Source organism: Catharus ustulatus, chromosome 1 (assembly GCF_009819885.2).
Source record: "Catharus ustulatus isolate bCatUst1 chromosome 1, bCatUst1.pri.v2, whole genome shotgun sequence".
NCBI lineage: Eukaryota > Metazoa > Chordata > Aves > Passeriformes > Turdidae > Catharus > Catharus ustulatus.
Genome location: NC_046221.1, coordinates 106,678,985 through 106,705,733, shown reverse-complemented (window position 1 = coordinate 106,705,733; position 26,749 = coordinate 106,678,985). Strand labels below are relative to the sequence as shown.

The window sequence follows — 26,749 nt, the reverse complement described above, 5'->3', positions numbered from 1 at the left end:
TAGAGCATGATTTGCTACTTGCTCTTCAGTTCTTTCCATGGTATTCAGCTTTACTATTATAACTGAAGAAATTACTTTCAAGTAGGGGAATATGGAAAAAGGAAACAAAAACATGCAGCTTGAGGTCCCAAATTTTTTTTTAGTGTGATCTACAGCTTGAAGCCCCTTTCATGTGCTCCTCAGAAACCACACTGCTGTGAGTGGTGATGCTCATCTTCCAACTGGAGCAGGCCACATGTCCTGAAGTGTCTGTGGAAGAGTCGTGGACAGTGTAATCCTTTCCCAGAAACAACCAAGCACATATCCTCTGCAGCCAAAATGCAGACCCTTGCATCTCATACTAGATGTGCCTTTAGTCCTGTGAAGGAAATGTGTAACAGCTTGCTGTCTAACCAAAACATGCCAAACATATGGGGAAGGAATACTTTTGGGCCTCTAACACTTGTGGTAGTGGAGTCACTGTGGAGGAAGAAGGGAGAGAGCTGTACAGAAGGGATGATTGGAAGAGGTCCTTCTTGGTTCACTTCTCGCTGCCATGTTGGGGAAGAGAGGGGACGGCTTCAAGGCTGGTGCCATCTGATGTCTGGAACTAGGCTTTTAGAGGAGACCGGCCCCTTGATGTGCTTTGCCTGCAGTTCAGCAACCATACACTTTTTAATATGGTTTCACTGAAACCTTTGCTTTAAAGACAACTTCAGAGTCAGATGTTGCTCTGGTCTGAAGGCCCTTGTTAATTTCTAGCATAAGTAATGCTTTAAAAGAATGATTGTGACATTTTGTGTTATGAATCTGTAGCAAAATAGTTGATGCCAGTTTGGCAGCAACCTTTTGTGAACAAATTTGGAGGAATTTGGCATCTTCTTGCTACCATTCTGGGGCTTGAAACTGTAAAGAATGACACAGCTAGTGATCTACAATAAAATTCAGGTTGGTCTTTCCTTCTTTAGAGAAATTATTTATAAATGTCCTTGTTGCCAGGCACTTCATAACTATATAAGTGGGAGAACCTCTTAGTGATATACCTTAATAGCAGAATTAATGATGTTTGAACTTAAGTCTGTTTGTTGAGACTTCATTAGCTTCTCAGATGAGAAAGCGAGTGGGGGAAAATGTGCTCCAAACACATGAGTTGTACACTGGGACACACCTGGAGATAAGCAGCCATCTAAAGCCCTTATATACTGCTTTCTCTCTGTTAAACTGCTCTTGTTTCTTTCATGAGTTCCATCTCTTGAGGGTCTCTTTCACCTTTTAGTTTATGTCTGTGCTGGATATCTTTTGTTGTTTTAAATTCTACGTGTGTGATTATCATTAGAAAAGTGTTTATGTATATGTATATATATATGCCTTTCTTTTTTTCAGGTTTCTGTAATGTGTTTCATGACTGAGCATCAAACACATGAGCTATTTTTACACAGTGATGAGTCCTTAGATGATCCTGTTTAGGATTTGGTTTTGCTTTGATTTTGGTTTCAAACTGTCTGAAATGGGACTGCTTAGAAGCCTGCTAACCACTATCCTGTGTTGATGAAGGGTAGTCCCTATATTAAACTTCTTAATGTCCTGCAGCAAGCTTTTTCAATTTCTTAGAACAAGAGGATCTTCTTATAATCATAAGTGTGAAATTCAGTGCTGTGTATTACAGTAATTAATTTTTATTTTTGTAGAAGAGCCCCCTTTTAATGAGAGTGAATTCCTAGAGCTAAGAGGCAAAAATAATGTTTTACTGTTTTTACTACTTGGCATGTCCTCAGACAATTTGTTTGTTGTGTCGGATCATCACGGGGTCTGTTAGATCATCTAATTGAAAAAAAGGGAGTTTGTAGTCCTGGAACATCTCCAGAAGTTGTTTGTTCCACAGCCAAGTCCCTCCTATGCTCTAACTCTGAGGTCATCTCCATAAGTCATGTTTATTATCTTTAATTCATTTCCCTATTACACACTTGGAATGTAAAAATTTGTAATGAAATACACAACATAAAGTGCATTTTTAAAATAATAATGTAAAGATGTCTATAAGGTTGGTTGCCTGGTCTTCAACCTTAGGTTGAAGGTTACTCATTCAGTACTTTAACAGAAACATGCTGATTGTCGTTGCTTCTAAGATATAGATAAGGTACTGAACAATGGACAACATTTTTTAAAATGAATATATATGTTTCTGGGGGGAGGGAAATCAACATGCTTTACTTTTCATGTTTTCACATCAGATTTTTCAGGAACAGAAGATACCTTACAACATGTTCTATTAATATCAGGCCTGCACAGTTTATACCTTTGTTTTTGATCACAATGTCCCAAGTTCTTCCCTCACCAGCTTTAATGAAGCTTTTCTTGCAAAGTATATTTGAGGGTAGGGTGCGTCTGGTTTTATGTTGCTCAAGATCATTCAAAACCTAATCTGCTGCTGAAAAGAGGCACTGAAAAGTGGGGTGGGACTTTAGAATTTTATATACTGATCTGTGAGTAGAAGTTTTTCAGGAAGCAGGAGTCTTATTGCTTCTTTTGAGAGAGATTTTTATGCCCCATAAATCACGAAGGAGAGTTTCAAAGGGCTAGTTCCTATCTTTATGTAATTACATATTCAGTGCAATCTTCTGAAATGTGTGTCATCTGTATCAAAGAGGAAAAGAGACTGTTTCTGATAGCTCTTGTAAGTATTAAAGGTTGGAGGGAAGGGGTTTGAAAGTTTATATCATTCTTTTATGATGGTTACAGATTCTCACACAGCTTATTGAATTCATCTGTATGATTTCCTGTAAGGCTGATGCTGCTGGCATTGATTGTTGCAATGGACGACAGATATTGAAGAGTCCCCAAACAAGAGAGTACAGAGCAGAGGGGTGGTTTGAGGGGGAGCAAGGGAGAAGAAAGAAATTTATCAAAGAAGGCATCTATAAGAATTAGAGAATGTAATTGTTCATAAAATGATAGGTTAGTCTTGACAATTAGACTTGGAAAGCAAGTAAAGGAGATCAGGGCACAGAAAGAAAAGGAAGGTGGTATTGCTTAATGCATTTACTTCCTATTCTAAAGATAGCTATCTCAATAAAAATGTCAGTGGTATGACAGAGTAATTGTAGACCAGGATGTATTCAGTTTGCTCCAGCTGCCTGACCTCGCCTAGCTGTTGTCTGAAATGAAACAAGCTGTGTTCTGATCAGCACTCTCTCTGGGCTGCTGTGGAAAGTTTTATGAACCCCCACTGGTGTCTGTGCAGGTTTTGTGAGCTATGGCACTGAATCCTGTTTGCTGCAGATTTTTCAAGCTCAAAGGAAAATTTTTCTGTGTGCCCAGCTCTACCATGCCTCTCAGAACACCTGGAATAATTCTTATTTGGGCTCTGCCTCTCTGGATTTTTGAGAACACATGTGCCTGCTTGATATGGACAGTTCTTTAATACAAGTTGTGGAAGTTGGAATCCATAGTGAAGAGGAGCTCAAAAAGAAAAGTAACAAAAATGTAACACAAATAGGGGTATATCTGCAGAATGATGGCTAAATTTCATAATGTCCTTTATAACTTCATTGCAGCACTCTACAGTGATCCTTTTAAATTTTTAAGCTGGTGTTTATCTAAAACTGATTAATTTAGGCATATGCATGATTTTATTCACTTTATAGAAATATGAACAGATTTTGAATGTTCCTTGTATTGCATTTTGATGGAAGGTTTGGTCATTTGGAGAAAAAAAATTCTGAAGTACAGCAGTCTTTATAGGCCTGGGATCCTCAGGCAGTTTCATCAGACTTCACAGAAACTCAGCCAGTAAAGATGAACACTCTGGATGGTGGGGAGCCCATGAGAAAGTTGATGGATTGATTATAACACTAACTTTAAATGGAGAGATAACTTCATACCAAGAGACAGAAAATTTTTGTATGTGTACATACAAACCAATAACATATCTATTACCTGAGGCTTTTGATTACATAATTCTACATGGAGAAGAGGAAAGCTCTCATATGCTGCTTGCTTTTTATTTTTATTTTAAGGGAAATTCAGGCTTGCCTCAGTGTGTTGATAGGTAAATGCTAATTTTTACATGTATTAGAATCAGTACACAATAAGGCATTTTATTCAAATTGTACTAGCTTGTAGTTGTGGTAGAATTTAGAGGAGGAGGAATTTAAAATACCGAAAAAATATTGCGAAGAATAATGTATTGTCACAATCCCTGTAGTGAATAGATACAGAGTAGTTTACAGTTGAAGCATTTTTCTTCTTCTGTCTTCTTGAAGCATCACTAATGTTGTTTTCATGAGATGTTGAAGATATGAATTGCTTGCCCATATGGATTTTCTCATTGCTTGAGGTCATTGAATACCTTATGGACTAAGCTGAACAGCACTGTATTGAAAGAGCTATTCCTTTTAAGTGAAGAAAAGCATTAAAATGTATTAGCATTAACTTCTTAAGAAAACAAGATTCATTAATGCCACTAAAAATGATGAATCAGCAGCAGAGTTGTTAAACTGCAGGCAAAAGTTCTCTCACTTGCTGGTGACCAGCAAATTTGACTGGTCACCAGCTCTGCACCTTTACTTTCAAAGTTATTTATACATCACTGAGAATTCACTAATTTTGGCTTGCTGCCGTGCAATGCAGTTGCTCAGCTGTATTTCCTGCTAGTAACCTTTACTTCCATTTCACAGTGATTTCTGGGCACTGATTGTTAGATGAACTCACCTTGAATGCATTTATAGTTTGGGAAGAGAAAAAGGCATTTCAAGGGAGAGATTGATCAAATAATAATTTAATTGTTTTAAATTAGATTTTAAGCATCTGTGTTAGAATTATTTTAGTTGTGGCATTTCACCCCACATTTGACTTACTATAGGATACATTCCTGTGTGGTGCAGTTGCTTAAAATTGTTATTTATGATAGAGTTTTGCATAATGTGCAGAGTTTTAACTCTTAGTGGAGGTAACATTGTCTTCACTGTGCATGATTATAGCAGATTTCCTGTGAGGCCCATTGCAGAGATTTCTCTGCTTATCATTGACCTGTTAACCCCAAAATGTCCAAGTGAACAGATTCCAAGCATAAACTTGGAATATGTAATAAAAATATTTAAATCTAGGGTCAGGGTTTTCATCTACCAGATAAACTAAAAAAATAAATTAAAAATAAAACACTACAGCATAAAATTGAAGTAGAGGAAGCTGTATTAAAAAAATGAAACTTTATTTTTGTATTGTAAATGGATAATATGGCATTGGTTTGTTTCGTTTATAAGTAATCCAAATACTTCCAGAGCATTTTTCCATATGAAGCATGACTTTATAAGTTACCATCATGTTTTCAATAACAGTTAGAACAATCATCTGCTAAGATTTAGTGCTTAAAGTCTGATAGTATAACTAAATTTTAAAAAAAACTAAAAAAAAACCCTTGACAGTTATGATAGGTATCTAGTGTTTATATTTTTATTTCTGTTGATATATTGAATTTTTGAAGTGCAATCTATTCATTCAGTATTTTCCAGAAGGGCACAGGAAATGGTTTAGGTTGGAAGGGACCTTAAAGACCATCTAGTTCTAAACCTCGTGCTGGGAGGAGGGACACCTTCCACTAGACCAGGTTGATCATGGCTCCATACCCATTCAACAAGTTCATGGCAACAACATGCCATAAATTGTCCATTATATACTAACACTAATTCAGGATTCCTCAGGCAATTGAAATCACTAAGAAACACAGATTTTGGCAGTACTGGAAGTATTTTACCACAGCACCAGTTTTTTGTTAATCTTTGGCTGTGTGCTCTGTAGAGTTAACAGAAGACAATCATTGGCTTATGCTACAAATCACATAAAATTTCAAAGATAGCATATGGAAAGTATCCAAGTTAAACTGGAAAATGTAGGCACTTGACTCAGTGACATCTTTTTCTCTTTTCAATTTACCTTCTTGCAGGGCTTACAGAGAAATAATCTGACGCTTCAGAGAGCTGTAAATAGCAGAGAAGGTAACTGGGGCTGGGGAAGCAGTATGGTAAAGGCATGAAGGGAGCTTGAGGAGATTCACAGATTAGCAGGAGACTATTGTTTGCTGACACAATAGAAGGAACAGGCTCCAAAAGGTGTGTGGATGCCTGCCATCTTCTGCCTCCTTTCCCTCTGCTGGATGGGACTTCCACAGCAAAAACGACAGCTCACCATGATAAACTGGCAGCATGATGAAAGGGATGTCCAGGCCCTCTCTCCCCTTAGACAGCTGCACTACTCTCTGAGCTGGACCAGGCTGGATATTGGTGATGTTTTCTCCAGTCACGCTCTTATCAGATCCAGGCTCTTCTGGCAGCTTGAAACTAATTTTTTTTCTCTCTCATTTACACATGGCTTGCAGCATCTCAAGCCAGAATTATTCAATTAGATGAAACAGTTCGGTTTGGAATATATTAAATCATTTTCTCTAGTCATGGGAAAGCTCTCTCATACTTCTCTGGAAAGCAGCAACATGCTTTTTGACTTCTGTAAGGCAAAACCAGTGGTGTGACCCACAGTTCTGGATACAACATTGCCTGCAATAGCCCTTTGCAGTGTTCCTGCTCTAGTAGGAAGCTGCACCCCTTGTGCCCAGGATGGCAGGGCAAGCCATGGTGTGCTATGTGCTTTGCCAGCAAACACAGCAATTCCTGGTCTGAAAAACCCTGCTCCTCCTATTCTCTGATACCAACCATCCAGTTTAACCTTCTTCATCTCTCTTCTCTGAACCTCTGCCAGTTTGTGTTTCTTTATCTTCAAGGGACATGACCAATGTTGATCGTGTTTTCCACAAATTCCTATGATGTTAATATTTTTCTCTTTGCAAGGAGTACCTTGTTTGATATATTCTAGACCTTCAATTTGGCGGGGTGGGGAGGGCATATCCTTGTTTAGTTTTGATTTGTTTTCATGGTCACTCTGACAGCTCATGGTCATTCTGAAATTAAATATTTCCAGAAATTAAGCTTTCAGAGGGGAGGACTCTATGACACATGCAGAAGAGCTGCATCTGAGATGCATATACCACTCATATTTAGGCATTTGCTATATTTTTCATAGTTTCTGCAGCCTCAATAAAATTATATAAATTATATTGAATTAACTTCTGCTTTGTACTCTGTGCCTTTTACAGATATAGACCTTGAATCTTTCTGAATGTACAGCTGTTCCACTCCCAAACACACTATAAATTGTTGCATGGACCAGAAGCATATGAATGGTACTGAGGAGTTTTAACCTAGTTTAATGTAAGTCATTTACATGTTCAGACAGAGCATCCTTGTGTGCTTCTTCCAAGCTCTCCTCTTTGTATACAGTGTTACAGTGGTTTGTATTTCTGATAAATATTTTGCAGGGTTAGCCTTTTTAATAGCTGCCTTTCCCTGCATCAGCAAGCAGCACCCTATGCTGTCTAAAGGTTAAGAACAGATTTGTCAATGAAAATTTATAGTACTTGATTTTATTTAAATCAAGTGTTCTCAATTAGTGTCCATGTAAAAGAGCTATGTAAAAGAATACAATAGTCATAAAGTATCTAATGATCCTTAAGTGGCAGATTATGTTCATATCTTTATTAGTGGTAGTAATTGTGGTGACAGTGTTGCTGACAGGTTAAAGCATTTCTTACGACAATAGCTTTTGTGCTGTTGCATCGGGATCAGAAATGCAGTTCCTGAAGATTTGCATATTGTGAAGAATAGGCTGCAAAGACATGGAAGCATAAGCTTGTCATTGTGTTTAGTGGTGTGGGTGGAAGATTGTGTGTAGCTGATTCTGAGCAGGAAGAGTCTGCATATAGGTAGGTTTAAAGCCCTTTAAATGTTTTAGGAATGGTAGGCAAATTGTTTGACGATGTAAGTGTTGCTGTAAGTTGTTAAATATTCCAAGCAGCTATAAGCTTTCTAAAGCCTTCTCAATGTTTTAAAACATACAGTGCAGTGCCTGAGCAACTGCATTAGCTGAAATTGCTGGATTAAACCCCTTTTGCACTTGTGCTATTCCTAACCTCAGACACTGCTGTGATGGTTCTGCTTAGTATTGTGCTGCATCACTGGGACATTAGGATTTAAAATTTTAAGGAGGTTGTAAGGCATCAAGCTTGAATGGGTCTCCTTAAAAAACAAATAAACCAGAAAACCCCAAACCAAAAAACAATCAAAACCAGGCCCATAATTATGCAGATTGTACAGAAACATGACACCATTGTTGATTAGTCTGAAACTTTAAACCCAGAGAAAATCTTACCATAGTTTAGGAAATATTCTTACATTGTTAATTTTTATTGTAAAAACAAACTTTCTTTCCCAAAGTATGTGAGAAAATACAGATTCCTCAGTAACTTATTAAGTGGCTTGTTCCAAAATGTCTTCAAGTTCTGTGGACTTTTCAACCTTTTCCCCCTTCTCCTTCGTGCACCAATGCTTTTATCACCTTTCACCCCAAGTGAAATGATCCTACGAGAAATATTTGCTCCAGAGAATCTAATTCATGTTATACAAGCCGCCCAGTAGATGCTGGAGAAAACTTTTGGGCTTTAGTAAAAATAAGATCAGTAAAATCATATGGGTTTGAATTTCATGAACTCATTCTATCAGAATAGCATTTGAGACTAGCAGTGAATAAAGTGAATAAATAAACAGTAGAAAAAGAGAAAAAAGTAGAGTTACTTTCCAGGAGATTATCACACTTTGTTTAAGATGGTTTTTCCCCCTCTCCCGCACAGGTATGCAGATTGAATAGTCATCTATATAAGTAATGTATCTGCTTAGTCTTCATATTGACCATTTTCTCTATCCAGAGGAATAAATAAATTCATGTCATGAAAGTGTGAACTTTAATTGTAACATAAACCTCATTGTGGAAAGGACTATGTGGGTCAAAAGCCATGTCTCTTCAATTATGAGCAAATATGTGAGAGCTATTTAATCCAGAGATCATCTGCTTTATACAAATATACCATTCAAATACTTATAGGGAGCTTAAGATCTAATATTACAAAAGGCCAAACAGAACATGACTCAACAGGTATTTGTTACAAGCAGATGTATAGTTTAAAAAATTAGCTGCATAAGGAGAAAAATACTGGCTTGTTGTTTATTCAGTAAGTTGTGATATTTTATCTGGATCTGCTAGTCATGCAGTCAAGCAAAAGCTGTATTTCTGTGGTGAATATTGTTGATGTAAATCAGGTTGTGAGTGCATGAGGCTACCAACTTACTGGCAACATTATTTCCTGAAGCAAATTTTTAATGATTGCTCTTGTGTGTAATTGCATGTTGGGATCCTTAAACAGGGTTAAGAAACACTTACAGAATTCCTCACTTCATGCTAAAGTACTTGTATGCAATGATTTTCTATATTTGTAAGAATTTTTTATTGAGAGGTACCACTAACCATGCAGGCACTCACAGGAATTAGAGCATAACTTTTTAAACATGTAGAGACTTTTTTTTTTTTTTTTTTAAATCAACCATTTCCTGGGGTAGCTAAAACTTAACTTCTCAAGCAGAGGAGTTAAAACAACTGAGAAGAAACTAAAAAGTAACTCTAAGTTTGTATCAAGATAGAGGGATAATACAAGGAAATCATGGGTCAGATGTATTTGGGGTAAATGTAGAGAAAATCTAGCTCAGCAGAATGTTGTCTAAAGACCGGGGGTGGAGGCAGGCATGCTGTGACTGTGTGTCCTGCTCAGAGGTGTGCCTTGGAGTTAAACGTGAGGTTAAGGCACATCACACCTATGTTTGGTGTTTTCCTTCCAGTTCTTTTGTTCCTGTCCTAATAGTGATCATGATAGTTGACCTGAGCATTTACTATTAAATGCAAGATTTTATGTGACATACAAGACCTTTTAAAAACTGCAGACAAATGCTTTGGCTTTGCTGTTACAGCTGTGCAAGGTTAGTCAGCACGTTGCAGAGAATCCAGGACATGTCTCCTGTACAGATTTTACTCCTTTTCTGAAAGTGGTAACTTCAGCTATAATTCTAGCTGACTTCTTTATTTATTGATTAATTCACTTCTAAATTAGGGCAATATTAGCATGTTTTGCCTGGCTTTATTTAAATCTGTTTAATACTGATGACTCTCCTAAACAACTGATTAGAACTAATTTTCCACTGGCTTAAAATGGGAATGTATTACTTTGTTCAAGGCGAGGGTGGGGGGTAGTTGGGGAAGTGCCCTTGGAGTGCCCAGCCAAGTGAAATTCTTCATAAACTGGGATACAGACAGAAAAGTGCCTCCTGTTTTGCCAAAAATGTAACAGATCCTATAATACTGTTGTCTTGCAAATTCATCAAAAGATGAGTCCCTTTTGCTTATTGCAAATGGATCCGTGTCATTTTGTTTAACAATGTTATTTCATTGTAATATATAAGAATATTTAAACCACAGGAGATTGCTTAGTCTTTTAAATGCTATTAGGATGTTGCTGAATTTGTGTTAGTTTCAATCAGCTGCTTCTGCCTCTGGTACCAACAGATGGATGTGTGTGGAATGATGCCATGTGAGTCTCTCTTCATAGATAAGGAATTTCTAGTCAGAAGAGACCAGAATAAACACCGGAGTTATTTTACCCATAGGGTTCTAAAAGGGAACTCTGAGCTGATGGGATGGCCATAGCAGAAGTTCCCTGTTCCCTCTGCTCTCTTGTGGGACATGGATGAAGAATAACTAGCTTGGATGAGGAATAATTAGCTTGAATGAAAGAGGATTGTCCTCTTTCTTTAGTGCAATCATACTGCAAATCTGCTTTTCGCCTGATGCTTTTCCACACAGGCTTCCCGAGGAGCATCTGTCTCCTGCTTAGATCTAATACTCCCCTTCACAAATGCTTTCTCAGGGCTAAAGGCTATCATTGTCATTTCTGTGGACTGCTGCCTGCAGTTTTTCTATGGAAAACTTTTCTTTTTCCTCAGACTACTATCTTTAGCCCACAGCCTTCTATTCTATCACATCACCTGCTTTTTCCTTTTTGCTCCCTGTACTGCACAAAGATAGGGGAGGAGTGGGCACCGGAGAAGTTGGTTTGTCAGGTGAGTTGCATTGCGGCAGCTGCCAAGTCAAGGAAGGGCTCAGGAATGGGGACAGCAAACCCTGTCAAGCAGCCAAGTAACTACTCAGAGCTTTGCCAGGCCTCTCATCATTGCCTGACCCTCTTCTGCATCAGTAAATTTGTCCTTAATCAATGGACATGAAGGTGATTTGGGATCAGGTCCATGGTCACTGTGGAAATGCATACCTCATCTCTTCTGGCATCTCTCCCATCCTGCTTCTTAAAACAGATAAGCCCCTCTCAAAAATTGTAACGATTTGTTTGAGGTCGTGGGTTTAAACAAAAGGATGAAGGCTAGATATTGTTTTTGAGTGTGATATTCACTCCTCTGCAAAGTACATGCTGGTTTTTTCCTAAACCTTTAGTCAGTATTTTTAGCACCATTAAGAGTCATAATTTTTTTGGTTCCTGGTTCATGCATCTTACAAAACTCCAAATGTAGCCTTCCATGGAGTGTGTACTTTTGTGTTAATATTTGACATCTACAAAGAGAGAAACTTACCAATAATTTATTACTAGAGAGAAAAAATTGTTTTTCTTGAATACCTATGCAGTTACAATTAATTTTTCGGCTTTTTTTCCTCCCAAGTTTGATGCTGAGGTGGAGTTAAAACACAACCACTAGTGCTTTGCAGCAGTAGGCTACATGAAAAAGAGAGGTCAGTGAGGAGAAACAGAGATCAGGTCACCAGTGTTACTCACCTAGTGCAGTGCCCATACTTGAGGACAGTGTCAGCAGAGAGTTCAGAGATCCCTGTGAAAGGTGAGGCAGGAAGACTAGCAAGCCAGAAGAATCTCTTTACCAGTGGCTTAGGTCCCTCCTTATGCTTTAGATTACCTCCATCTTTCCATTTCCTCTTTTTTTAAAAAACAGCACCTGAGCTGCAAAGGATGCTGTGTAAAGGGAAGATGGGCTGCAAAAGGTCTGCTGTATACAAACTTTCTCCACTTTTACCTAGTGTTTCCAAGAAAAAGCTCTACATAAGTCCTGCTCTGGATTGGAGGGGCAACCAGGTCTCTTGAGCTGCATCCACAGGAGCTTCACATTAATTCTTCTTGGGGTTTTGTCCCTTCTTACTCCAAGCAGAACAAGCACAAGAAGTGAGACTGACTTTGTGGCAGGGGTGGCCGCCCAGTGTGGCTTCAGCTGGGTTGTCAGTCCTCTTCCATACCAGAATGCAAATATGGCCTCAAGCAAGTGGCTTGTGCTCCCCAGCATTCGGCCTGAGGCTCACGAACAGTGCATCCTGAGGTGGGGAACTCAAAAACAGGAAGTAAAGTCCCCAGTTTTCCTCCAGGAGGACTTATGCTGTATTGCCTGGTTTCACGAGTAGCACAAAGTCTCAGCACAAACATAGAAGACAAATCTCATTTTTTGCACACAGATACCCATTCCGTGTTCATTTATAAATATATGCATATATAAATGAGTATATATAAATATATGCATCTATACATATGTTGCCTGATATGAAGGGGCAGAGGCAATGTGAAATACCTCATCTTTCAGGAACTCAAGGAGGATCCCACATTGGTTGCCTCAGAAGAGAGGGGAAGACCAGGAAGGGTCTTCTTTCCTTTATCCAGGATTTTGTTTTTATTCCTGTGTACAATTTCCACTGGAGGATGGTTTGGTGAGGCAGCACTGTTGCAGCCTTTCATAGAGTTTTAGATTTGTCTGTGTGCAGAGGAGACATATTCATATGATAGCTACGGTTTCTCTCTGGGGCAGGGGGCGGGGGAAAGCTTTGTCTGAAAGGGGTGAAAATTTCTCTATTGTTTATTATTGCTTCTAGGATTTTGTAGTTCCGTTATGTCAGGATAAGTGCTGTGTTTGAGAAAAGCAAAGAGAGGTTTGGGAATATAATTACAGCTAAAAGTTCTTTCTGGGCACAGGTTGCTTGTGCGTGTCATTCTTGAACTGTGTGATCTTTTCTCAGGAGGAAGAGACCCAAAAGGGTCATGGGGTTTTCGAGGGGGAGAGAGGAAATGAGAAACACTTTCCCTCTTTTGGAGAAAGGTAAAAGCAGGATATACCAGGATCCTGTAAAATTCTATTTATTGGCACTGAGCCGTTTCAAAGCTGGGAACGAGTCTGCACCAAAAATCCCAATGTTAGTACGTGAAAGAGGAAAACTGCTGAGGAGGGGAGTGAAAGAAACAAGGCAGATTCCTGCAGATGGACTGGCACTAGCCAGATTTGGGACTTAGGTCTCAAACTGAGGTATTTACATAGGTTAGAAATATGGCTACACACATCTTGTGCATAAGTTACAGCTTCTGACACTGAAGGACTATGAAAATTCAGACCTTGATTTCTAACTAAGCCATTCAGTTTTGAGCTCTCATAGTGGTGTGGCAGGGAGCAAACATGACTGCTCTTCACAAAAGATGCTCATATATCCTGTGTCTGACAGCCTCCAAAACCAGCCGTCACTGTGAATTGTGCTTCCAGACCTATCTGTGTCTGAGGTGCTTTTTGCCTCTCCAGACAGAAAATATCAATAGGGAAAAAAAAAAAAGCAGTCTGTCCTAAAAAAAATGCAGCTCAGTAACACTTCAAAAATGCATATTTTGACCTGGCAGATCCTGTCAATCCTGTAGTGTGTTACCTCCCTCCCCCCAGCTCCCCCACCTATGTAAGACAGAAGATGAAAGCAGCTTCCAGAGTCAAGATCAAGCAGTACCATAAAACCACATATCTGGCACTTAAATTCCATAGCCTCCTGCAAACTCTATATACTCAACCACAGGTGGAGCAGTACCTGTTCATTTTCTGGGTCCTGCCCTTTTCACCTTCCTCTGATGTGTGCTCAAAGTACACAGTACCAGTTTCTCTTCCTTGATTCAGCATTTCCCACCTGAGAGAGGGAGCCATTGAAAAAAACCAAAAACAACTAAAGTAAATCCTTCTGTTTGTAAAATCTAGGGTTATTTTGCTACATACAATTCAAGACTTTTTAGATTAAAATGCTATTTTTGTTTGATTGAAGTTGATGGCAATGTCTCTGATTTTAGTCAGGACCAGGATTTTGAACACATTGTTATCTATCAAAATATTAATTTTTCAGTAAGCCATCTTTGAAAGTGTGGGGGACTAATAATATTTGGAAATAAAAACTGAAAATATTTTAGGGCTCCAGAGCAATGTCCATCCTTTTTCTAATGTTCTTGTGCCTCAATGTTGCAAGCATCACGTTTGAGTGGTGCAGGTGGTTTCTACGCAGGGGGAGTTTAGGGAGAGCCAGGTGCTGTGCTGCTCTTTTGCACTGAGGTGCCAGTTTGCAAGGCAAGAGGTTTGAAGCAAAAAGGAATACTTATAGGATTGTCTAGCTTGAAGTTTCATTTTAGGATCTAAAATGGAGGCAAATGGAGGAACGGAGATACGGTTTCTTGTCAACATTTGTTGTTGCAGTGATATTAGACGTGTATGTTATCATGTTCGGATTACACATTATCGTGAGCTGTTTGGACGGCTTCATTTTCTGGTTCAGCTGATGCAGTTTGGAATATTCAAAGGGAGGAAACGGCCCATGTACTGCCGTGACTGCTTGTGTGGAAAGGGACATTTTGTTGGCTCAGAAGTCGAGGCAGGGTGTTTCTGCATGTGCGTGCTCTGTGTGTCGGGGTACACGCGGGCAGACCCCGGCCGCTCCCACACCGCGGTGCCAGGGGCTGGCTCCGGGCGCTGCTCCCGTAGGTCAGTCACGATGGCAGCCATCACCTGTGCCGGCCTGGGATTCCAGACCCAGGAGTGCCAGCCCTCGCGCTGGTAGCGGCCAGGCTCTTCCAGCACCGCCGAGGAGCGCGGGGAAAGGTCGGGCGAAGCCCCCCGTGTCCCGGAGCGCCGCGTCCCGCAGCTCGCTGCCCCTGCGGCAAGGCGCGGGCGGGGGTCCGGAGGCCGCAGGTCCCGCGGCGGCGATGCCGGCTCCGGGTTTTGGCGGCAGCAGCGCGCCCGGGGCCGGGGCCGCCGAGCGGGGCGGGCGGGGGCGGCCCGGGGCGGGGGGCGCGGAGCCAGCGGCGCCGCCTGGCCCCGGCCCCGCAGGATCCAGGTAGATCCGTCCGGCTTTTACCTTTCTCCTTCGGCTTCCTTGCGCGTAGGGCTGGTAGCAGGGCTGTTTCCTGGTCTCGCAGAAAGAGGCAGTGCTGAGTTAGGAAGACAAAAATAGACCTTTACAGAGAAATATAGGGATTGTGTGCGCGGTTGGGAGGGAGAGCGGAGAGCGGCACCCGGCTGGTTTCCAGGAGGAGCCCATTTCTCCCTCTCGTTGCATGTTAGGCATTTTTGCACAGCTCTCTCCCCCCACCCCCTCCCCACCGGGGCAGGGTTACCTCTGCCGCCTGCTCTCCGCATCTCTGGTGGGGAGCGAGGCAGCCAGCTCCGCTGCGATCGGAAAGCGGCCAGAGACCATTTTATGTGAGCCAGCCGGGTGGGAAGAAGCGGAGAGAAACCGTCGCAGGGACACACACGGATATAAAGACTTGTCTTCTGCCTCCCCCCCCACTCCCTCCCCCTTGTAAATACTAAATCTGAGAAGGCAGCGATTTGACATCCACCCTGAGCAGCGGCTATGGGGTGTTTGGGCAACAGCAAAACGGAGGATCAGCGTATCGATGAGAAAGCGCAGCGAGAAGCCAACAAAAAAATAGAGAAGCAGTTGCAGAAAGAGAGGCTGGCTTATAAAGCGACACACCGCTTGCTGCTGCTGGGTAAGAAGGAAGCGGCAGAGGTAGGGGCCGGGGCGAGCAGGGCGAGCAGGGGGCAGCAGCCCCAGCCCGCCGGGGCGGCGGGCGCAGCCGAGAGGGGAGATGCGGCGTGTGCGCCTCGGCTATGCGAAATGCAGGGCTGCTGTACTGAGCTGTAAGCGAGGCGTCCACAGATCGAGCTCAGCGCGTGAGCCACATGGATGCACATATACAGAAATGCTGCCGAGGTGGGAGATGCTGTCGCGTCCAAAACCAAAAAACAAAAAAATCCAAAACGCTCCGACCCCCCAGCTTGAACCGTGTATCACAATGTTCTCCCTTTCCTTCTTTCTCTTTTAGGGGCTGGTGAGTCAGGAAAAAGCACTATTGTGAAACAAATGCGAATCCTACATGTCAATGGATTTAATTCAGAGTAAGAATTATTGACACTTTGTGACTTATTTTTCCTTAAATGTTGGAAACAGGTTAACACACAGTACGCTAGGAAATTTCTCTTCTCATGCCCTGTGTTTTGGTGGCTTGACACTGTGTTCTGAGGGAGGGAGGGGAGTGAGAATAAGGAAATTGCTGCTATTGTATGTTTGCATTTTCTCCTTCTGGCCCCTTTACTGTATTTTACACTGTTGCTACTGCAGTGCTTGACAGGCCCCTGTGTAGCAACAACATGGCGACTACTTTTTACATAGAAGCAAATAACCAAATATTGCATCTCTCTGTAATATAAAAATACATGTCAAATCATAATCAGGATGCCACTGTGTGCTGTTTTTCCGGTGCTGGGGTTAATGTAAAACTGAAACTAATTTTGCCTATTTCTTAGAAATCATCCTGTTTTGTGAGGCTACATAATTTTCTCTCTAAAGAACTCTTTGCTAGAAATCATTATTAATCCATAGCATTAATTTTAGATATTTGTTGGCCTTCACCTACATGTTGTTAATTTAGAACATATTTACAACATGCTGTAGAAATGAAAGAATGACTTCCAGTTCCATCAGGGGAGGCTTTGCAGATGTGGCTGTAATAGTCTGATTTAAAAAAATATATTAGGGATGAATGTGCATTTCTCTTCATACTATGCAAGAAAATGGATGAGGGGAAAATGTATTTGTCTTGCTATTTTTTTTTTCTCTTAGTATGTTTTAATGTTTGAAGAGCAGATAAACAAGCGATCAGTGAAAAAAATTAAATACTAGTGACTGAGCTGCTTTGGAAGAAAAAAATCAAAGTGTTAATATTTCTGTTTTAATGCAGAGAAAAGAAACAGAAAATACTGGATATTCGGAAAAACGTTAAAGATGCGATTGTGGTAAGAACACTCTTTATACTGTTCTTAAATGCTTGTTTGTACTGGAAATTATAAGGATTATGCTCTCCAAGATTTTGATGAGAAATCCCATTTTGCTGATCAGATTGGATTATGTTCTATTGATCCTTGATTCATCCAGATTAATGTGTTTGTTCTTCTGTTTTATCCAATTCCAGACTATAGTTTCAGCTATGAGCACTTTAATACCCCCAGTTCCATTGGCCAACCCAGAAAACCAATTTCGAATGGACTACATCAAGAGTATAGCTCCTCTTTCTGACTTTGACTATACACAGGTAAGAATAGAAAACACTGATTTATTCTGCTTCAAGGGGGAACATGTTGCTTCACTTTGATTTACTGAAACGTTGGGATTTTTTACCTTTTGGAAGATGGCCATGGAAAGATCTTATGCCAGTGTCACCTCTGTTAACTTTCTTACAAAACTGTGGTGGTTGCACCTGTTTTAGTGGTGCAAGGTTTTGTTGTTGCGGATTTATTTGCTGCTGTTTCTAAATGCTGTTTCTGCATTTAGTTCTCTTCAGATTTTCTGATGCAATCTTATATATTGACACATCAAATAAGACTTTGTTGAAAGCTGATTTTTTACATGGAATTAGATGCAGGATGTTGGGGAGTTACTTTCTACCTGCAGAAAAGGATATAAAAGGAAATAAAAGGCTAGAGTGGCCTCAGTGTTGCTTCCCATACTTACTGCACTTCAGAGTGGAAACCTGCGTAAGCAGTGGTCAAGTAAGGTGCTTTACTTCCTCATGTATTGTAGTTGGCATGAACTGTGGTTTGCCTGTATGTAAATGTTGCCTTAATTTGATATGGAAGCAATGTGGGACTTCTGCCTGGAGGCTGATCTTTTGTATACAAATGAGAGATACTTTTCAGATTAACTTGCATAGGCATCTTAGATTATTTTTATCTTTTTATGTTATTATTTATAGGCACATGCATAGAATGTTTCATATTTTATGCATGACATGAAAGCAAGTGCATAGACATTCTGAATTTTATTTTTGCAGTAGCACAGTTTTAATTTGCCTTAAAATGGTACTGAAAGCAATTTGTTATGGAAACAGTAAGGACTTAAAAATATCTTCATTTGTTGGCTAAATGATTGCGAGTTGTACATGCTATCAATACTGCCAAAGAAGCCATTTACAATAGAGTGTCTTTAGGTTATTATAGCTTCAGGGTGTAAGGGGGAGAAGGGGAAGAGTCGTTTCTTTATTATATGACTCATATTCTCTGATGTGTGGTTTTGCCTCTGGTAAACCTACCACTTTGAAGGTTCGAGATAAAGAAAAATTATCAGACATCTTGTACAGTTAGAATTTAACACAGAATGCAGATGTTAAAAAAAAAGACTGCAAGGTACACCCACATATTGCATAATTGCTCAATTGGTGGATGTAAGTTAGTGAAAATGAGAAACTCCTTTCAGAAATGGAAAGTAAACTTGACATGAAGTATTTGTCTTATGCAGGTATTACAGTTCTGAGGAATTTGTTGCTCTTTTTATGTAGGATTTTTTTTTCTTGAATTTTGATCCTTAGATGTTGGAGTAAAAAAATGATGATACATACACTTTGCAGTTCTCTGTAGTATATATGATCTTTTGAGTTTCTGAGATAAAAGAAGGCTAAACGGAACTTTTCATAAGGCTGGAGGGTTTTATTTTATTGCTTTCAAATTTTCTCCTTTTTCACAGAAGGTGACTATATCTAGTCAAATTTGACTTGTGGCTTGGTACTGTACATAGAGGAATATTTAACCTTCTTGGAGGGGAAAAGAATAGGACCCAGTGGACTTTGAAACAATTAATAATTTATTTGAAATCTCAATTCAAAGTCCTTTTTGATTTAAAATAAAAATATTAATAAGTGGTCTTTAATTAAATAGGTTTTCTGAAAATACCATCATGTTATTTAAATAGTGTCAATAACTAGTCATAATTTTATAAAAATATTGAAAGGTTTTTATAAGTTTAAAGGAAGAAATCTAATACTGGTTTAGAAGTAAATCTATTTCTGTGTCATGTGTATTTTCCCTTCTGTTTTTTAATAGGTTTAATATTTGTAAAATGTAAAATATGCCAAGATTTTTTGGGGACTCTTAAATTTTTCTTGGTTTAGAATGTTATTTATCTCCAGGAGGATTTCTGAGCAAGACAGATTGAAAAAAAACTGCTATTGTGCTTCAGGGCTTGATTTTACTCCAGTTTAAGCCAATGATAAAGTGAAATTAGGTTTCCAGCTGAAATAAATTTTGACCCATTTAGTATTTTTGGATAAGGACAGATATAAAAATAAATACTTGGATAGTAATCAGTCAGGCATCCTCTGTTAAGCATTACTGATTCTGTAATTAATAGCTGATGTATGGGGTAAGGCCTTTTGAGCCCAAACCAAGTATTTAGCAGTAGACATTCAAGACTTCAGGTCTAATCATCCCAGCTTCAAAATAGTTATAAAGGAAAAAATGCTGACATAGGCAGCTCTGGGGCACATTTTGGCACATTCTACAAAGTGACAAAGGTTACTCTTCTTTGAGTGAGGGAGCAGACAGCTTTAGAGTTTGTGACAGTATGTGTGGAAATGAGTTGTTAAAGATCCTTAGTGTTGCAATTTGAATTACAGATGTGCCATTTTTTCGATGACATTAGCTGTGTAATCTTTGTCATAAAAATCAATGTGTATTAGTTGAAGATGGATTTCAGATACATTACATGCCAAATGTGGGAAAATTACTGCACCTTATCATGAGTCTTTAAAGAGAAACCTCTGATGAAATGGAGAAACTTCACTGATGGCACAATCTGACCAACACTCCTGGGGAGCTAATTTAAGTATGTTTGTGACATATTGGGTGTGCTTGGACAGACATTCTTAAATTGCATACTAATTAACTAATACACATTTAATTGTGAAAATTATCCTTAAAACAACTGGATATGATACTGATTTGCTTTGGGTGAAATCATACTCTTAATTGCAATTTATGATGGAAATTCCAAGAACTTGAGTAAAGGTGGGGACTTCATATTTGGACTGAGATATTCTGGGTCTTTGTTTGTCTGTTTTTTAAAATTACATACCTCTCTATAAAATGTAAGCAGAATATTTTATTTAGTAGTGATACAAATTTTAAAACAAATGGTTTTCTCTTTACTGTGTTTTAACATTACTTTAAGAGTCTGTGTTATGCCCCCTACAAGAGTTTTACTTACTTTAAAAAATCATTATTTATATAGTTCAGTTATGCTACCTTGATGATCCTTTTAGTTGGTATAAAAAAAACCTGAAAGCTTTCTGGATTTCTTTAATAATTTTTATATACTCTTTTATTATTTTATAATTGCACAATTTTTACAAAGTATTTCCTGGCTGATTGATGTGTTCTCATTTTGTAAATCGTAAGAATTAGAGCTAGAGGTTTTACAAAATTGGTAAATAGAAATAATTCAATTGTCCACTGTATTTTCTTCCTTGAAGTTGTGACAGGAATCAAGATAAATTTTTGTCTGGCCAGATTAGCCATTATCTTTACTCAAAGGTGGAATCAGCGGAAGTGCTTTAACACGGGAATTGTAGCATGCATGCCCTATCAAAAAGGATTCTTTTATTATTTTTGGCAAAGTGTTGATCGATATTTACTAAAGTTAACAGGAATTGACCTGCTGAATTTAATCCTTTATTGATGGGGATTTGTTTATCATTTGTGAATCAGGGTGAACGTATTAAGGCCATATTATGTCTTGAATGAAGCTCAACTGATCAGTTTTGTGTGGGTTTATAGCAGGTAGTGGTCGCCCACCCCTGGGCTGCATTGTCAAATGTTTGGCCATACAAACCAGGTACCAGCAACATGAAGCATCTGCTTAGGAGAGAACATGTACACACTTCACAGGTTTTAGGGAGTGGGGAGAGTTTTCAAAAGATTCATCTTCGTTTGCAAAGAATATTGTAGGGAGGCAACTCATTTTTTGGAAACTTCATAAGTAGTGAATTGTGTAGATGCAGTCCCTTGTGCTGATTTTAGTATGTGAGTTTTAAATATAATTTTTACAGCTATTTTATTAGTCAGGCAAGTTCTTTAATTTAGCTGTTAAGAATGAAATGTTAATGTGGGCATTGATAGGGAAAGTAGATTAATCAGGTCTGCAGTTTGCTTTACGTTTTCAGATATTGAGGTGTGAGTTCTATCTGATTATTTTAATTTTCCTTCAGGTTTCTTCTTAAAAATCAGGACATCATAGTCATCATATAAAGACATGATAAAGAAAAAAATAATTTTGCTTGGAATTTGAAATTACATAGACTTTTGTTAAGCATTTCAAATTTTTATGATACCTGGTATTCAAATTAAATCTTGTTGATGCCTGGAGGTGGCTGCTTTTCACAGTGTGGTTCATGTATGGTTATATTTGCTTGGGTTGCACAATTAATGCTGCAACTTTATTTGACCACAAATTGTTTTAAGTTTCCCTTTGATGTAGCCCAAAGGAGTTACAAAATAACATCACCTTACATATTCTGATTTTCAGTTAACTCACCATTTTCCCATCTTTTCTGTGAGTGTGAAAATATACAATGTTTTACCTGAAAATAAAATAGAAAATGCAGATAATACTGCCACTCTAATAGCTTCACTTGATTTTCCTTTCTATCCAACCCTTTTACTTTAGGGCTTTGTTTACCATTTTGGATAGAATGAATGCAAGTTCTTATAACTACCTGTGTCTGCAGTACTTAACATTACTATGGTCAATATAACTTTTTAAAATCAATTAGACTTTAAAAATTTAAGTCATTTGTGGTGTGCTGCGATCTAAAATGCACATTGGTAAGTTTTCATATTTACATAAACACATATTTTCGTATTTAAACAAACACAGAAAGTATCTGAAAGGCCAGATAGCAATAAAGTTGTGTTGGTCTGGCAACATTATTACTGCCCTGAACTAATAACACCTGAAGAACTGATGAAGCAGTCTGTCAGAGAAGAACAGCTGAAAACACATGCTGTTACAGCTGTTGGCAGCTCCTTAGTCTTCATACAGAGGTTCAAATTGTCAGAACTGATGCTGGAAAGTAGTGATATTAGGGAGAAGAAGCAATCAGGTAACCCATGAAATGTCTTTGTTGTGGTAGCAGTTGTCTTCATGCTGTACACTATGCATTAACAGCAGATACTGATTTTGAGCCCTTTTCATGTGAAGAGCAGATACTGTTAAAGCCCAGCAATAGCTTTTCTTCTGTATGAAATACCTGTTTGCAGGCAGATGTGGCTTAAGTTGTTCGCTTTTCATTAAATCAGCAAGCTGAGTCCTTCTGATTAGTCAATGTTAAAGTTGCAAGCATTTCATACGTGAGATAAAAAAAATACTTCAATGTTACTGGTTATGCTGTTCTTGTTCTCTCTGAGCAGTAAGTTAGCTTTTGATAGATCAGTCAATCCAGTAGTGCTTTTAGAAATAATCTATTATTATTTCAATTGTGTAGTTTCAAAAATACAACACTGGAGCTGAGATCATACTACAAACAAGTATAGGACAATTTGAGAGGGGAAAAAAACCCCAAACCAACAAATTTCAAAGCATCTAAACTTCTCAAATTTGTAATATATACTGGGACTGTAAAATTACAAAACTGTACCATGGTTTTCTTTAATTCCTTTATTTTATCTCCTTAATAAATATTCTTAATAAATAAATTAATAAAAATTTACTAGAAATAACTAGGAAACTACTAGAGCTTAAAATTGAGGTGGTTTGTGTATAAAGTACAGCTCTTCTGTGAAGCTCAGGATTTCTTGCTTAAAATACACAGTTTCTGTTTGGGATGGTGCTTGCTTTAGACAAAAAAACCTGATGTTCAAGCATAAAATAAAGTAAGGCTTTGGCTATAGTAGAACATATTTCTTCCATCTTCCAAACTTACTGACCCACAATGGTATATACCAATGAGAAGTAAAGAATTAAATTTGTATCCCAAGAAAGGAGCTCAGGGATCTAGATTAGACCCCCAACAATTAACAGTAGAAGTACTGGGATTAGGAGCCATAGGATATCCTGTACATAATCACAAATAATCCAAAGTTAATAAATAGGAGTTGTATTCAGAAAAAAAATTAAAGAGGCAGATACTAAATTTTGTTTCTAAACCTTCCTGTCTCAATATTTTTAAGAACAGATTCAACTTCGAAATATCTGGAAAAGGTTCACCTTTTTCACAAGTACTTTGCATTTTTTAGAGTATGTATTTTTTTTTGTAGATTGCAGTGTAAAAGAATTTATTCCATTCTGAAAAGGCAGTTTATTTGAGAAAGTCTTGTGAACAACGGTGCCTATGAATAAAGTTCAGTGCTACATTAAGTATTTCATCATCATAGTAACACCAAATTAAATGTTTGCTGTCTTATATTGTGAGTCTGATTTCCCAGATAGTGAGATGGTATTCATACTTTATCCAACCTGACTTATTTATTATCTTCACACAACACAAAGTTTACACTGTGAAACTAGAAAGATATTATTATTAGTAGTTCTAGTAGTAGTAGTAGTAGTAGTAGTATTACTGCTGCTGCTAAGTAAAACTTAAGTTATTTCCGTGGTCTCCAAACCTGTTGACATTTTCTGGTATTGCTTCCAAGTTTTTGTACCTATTATTATAAATTAATTAGAGGCTTTTTACAGTCAGTCCAGCATCCAGTCAACTACTTCAAATTATTAATAATAAATGTCACATTCTGCCCTTTTTTCTACAATTTGAGATGAAAAGTTCTTATATTGCATTTTACAAGGATAAAAATATTTTTATATCTAAATTTGTATATTAGATTTGATGGCAACAGGAAGACTAATAACTTGAATTATCATTTTAAGTAGGAGTGACTGATTCTCCTCACAGAACCAAAAATGTATTAGAGAATAATTTCTGAACATTAGAATATTTTTGTTCATCAAGTATTTTTCAGTGTACACCCTAATTTTGAATTTAAGAAAGGCAGAATCAATAGGTTAAAGCCTGTACCATCACTGTCTTTGTCCTGACCACAGATCTGTGAAGGACAAAGATTTATTTTAAAGTGTGGTTGCTTTGGGGGTCTACTGTTTTAAATTCCTTCCCAACTGTGGCTGCTGCCAGGGTGTCTTCTGAAAGCAATCCTGCAATGCAGGGGTGGCAGCAGTCCTGTGCCATCCCCTAGGATGGTAAGGTTTGGAAAAACAGCCAGTGGAGTAGCTTGACCAGAATGACAAACTAATCCTGATTCCCAGTCTTTCTTCAGGCAAGAAACAGAAGAAATTCTTGTCATTTTTACCACTACCATTGAGGTGCACTGAAATATCTGTGGAAGATTTAATTACCAAGTTGTTTATATATTAAGATTTAAATAAACATCAAATGATGACAAGAAATTTACTTGTTTTTCCCCTTATGTGTAAATTGAACTGAATTATAATGGAAGTAAATGAAAATAAGTTCAAAAAGTAACCACAGTCTTAATGAAGACACATTGTCCATTTAGTCAAAGGATGATGACTTTTCAGACTTTCACAAGTGGCAATTTTCAGAAGAAGGATATTGAATTTTTTCTTGAATTGTCATTATTTATAAACTGCAATGAAACAGATTTTCTGTCAAAACCAAAGAAAAGGTAGACATAGCAGAGTATATTTCAGAATTGTCTATGTTATCAATTAATTCTTTTAGTCACTTAAGCCAAAGATCACAGGTTGATTTGCTGCTTTTGCTATTTTTGAGTACTCTGCAAAAGTAGTATGTTTACGAGTCAGGGAGAATCTTTGTTTTTTACTTCAAACACCATGATGAAAGTGTGCACCAGATCATGGATAAATCATCACTTGTATGCACCTTGTCACTGAAGCCAGTGGAGACCTATGGAACAGAGACTATCACCTACTCAAATAATATTAATGTCATTATTTAGAGTTCCAAAGAAGTGAGCGTTCATCTGCACACCAGCAAATAGCTACATCCCCCTTTCATCAGCACCTGATGAGATCACAGCTTCTCTTTCTACAACAGTGTTAAGCATTGCTGGCTTAGACCTTTGCTTACTTTTTTCATCACCTCCATAGCTTCATCTATGGCTTGTACTTATTGTCAACAACGGATTACCTTTTTTAATGTCAACAAAGACTGCATACACAGACAGGATATTTTGTTTGCAGAAGGTAGCAACCTGAGCTGAGGAACAGAGAACAAGCTAAACAGTGTGAACAGAAGGCTCTATGTATACCCTGCATACACTGAAATAGATAGGTTGAAAACCAAAAAGTATTATGAACAGTTTTTTTCCTCTGGGGATCTAAGCTCTTTATAATAAATATAAATAGGACTGCTATAAAGCAGATAAAAGGCAAGAACAATGCACATTTGCATTTAACTGCTAAAAGTTTCCATAAAATGTTTATGGTTTTGTTCTGTCACCCTTGTCACATAATTTGTTTTGCTGTAGTTAAAGAGATTCAATTCAAGTTTCAGGGCCTTCTCTTTAAAAGAAGTCAGGAGGAGAATGTAATTTGTACAACACAGTTTCAAGTTCATATTGTCTTTTACTTTGGGAACTTGTAATAATTTCTTGGAACAGAGCTAACTCTGATTGTAAGCATGCTAGCTATCATATGAAGCATGCAGATTAGGGTTTCTTGCTTTAAATCAGTTGATTAATTTTGGTTGGTTTAAAGTGTACTCTTGTAATTAATCTACTAGCATTTGTTTTAAAAACCTATACTAGATGTTTTGAAAGGATATTTATCCTTAGGCAAGATAGAATATTGGAATTTTTTCTGTTGCGTCGATGATAGAGATGAACTTTGCCTTTTAAATCTTTTAAAAGTAAACATTTTCTGACACTTCTACCAATTCATTACATTTGAGTTTTCTTTGTGCTGTCAGTAGGACTTAAACATATTTTAATGCAAATAATTATCCCACTGTTTTGAACTGAAATTGTTTAGCAAGATGAAATAGGCTAAAGATATGCAAGCCCTCTTATCTCTTGTTAATTTGGTGAATGCTTTTTGATCACGTCCACCCTCACTTCCAGAGGATGTTAAGTGACAGAGCTATGCAGATCATTCTTTTCTTAACATACACCCACATACTTTCTTTCATAGGAGCTAAATAATACCAAATTTAAGAACTGTCAGGTAGGAAAACAAGGCAAAGAATAGTTAACGAAAATAGGGGAAAGTGTGTCCTTGCTGTCCTCTGTGCAGACAACTAACTGCCCCTTGCCTGCAAACCTACAGCTGACCACAAACAGCAGCAGGACATGGTTGGCAGTCAGGTCGAGAGTGCCTTTGGTGCAGGCTGTGTGCCGTGAGGATTTACCAATCCAGGTGAAAAAACAAACAAACAAAAAAGTGGAGTAGAAATGTGAATGAAAAAACTAGAGGAAGAGGTCAGGTGTCACCACGTGCTACTGAAACTATGTCATTAATTGTTAGATTTCCAGCAGGTATCACAGCAGAGTGAGGCTTCATGGTAGGATTTGTAGCTTTTAAAATGTGAGTGAGAGTATTCTTCCTGGTGGGCAGGTGTCCTCTAGGTTCTCTTTCAATCTCAGGATGTCAGTGCTGCCTGCTCTTTTTGGGAAGAGAAAACTCACTTATTTAAGATAGTATACTTTTAGGTGAACAGTAG

The 26,749-nt window shown here is 38.3% G+C and overlaps 1 protein-coding gene across 4 annotated transcripts in view; it reads left to right on the top strand.

The window, feature by feature from the left end:
• Positions 1-26,749, top strand: part of GNAL (G protein subunit alpha L) — a 184,993-nt gene that overhangs the window by 50,763 nt on the left and 107,481 nt on the right. Inside the window, exons 1-4 of one of the 4 annotated variants that reach the window (XM_042779660.1) lie at positions 15,066-15,099; positions 16,094-16,166; positions 17,009-17,063; positions 17,240-17,359. In XM_042779660.1, the coding sequence (XP_042635594.1) occupies positions 16,132-16,166; positions 17,009-17,063; positions 17,240-17,359 (210 nt within the window). In that variant the 5' untranslated portion in view covers positions 15,066-15,099; positions 16,094-16,131. Of the gene's footprint in view, positions 1-15,065; positions 15,100-15,269; positions 15,758-15,935; positions 15,982-16,093; positions 16,167-17,008; positions 17,064-17,239; positions 17,360-26,749 lie in introns of those variants that run through there. The other 3 variants (XM_033068741.2, XM_033068750.2, XM_033068731.2) reach the window with 3 other exon arrangements.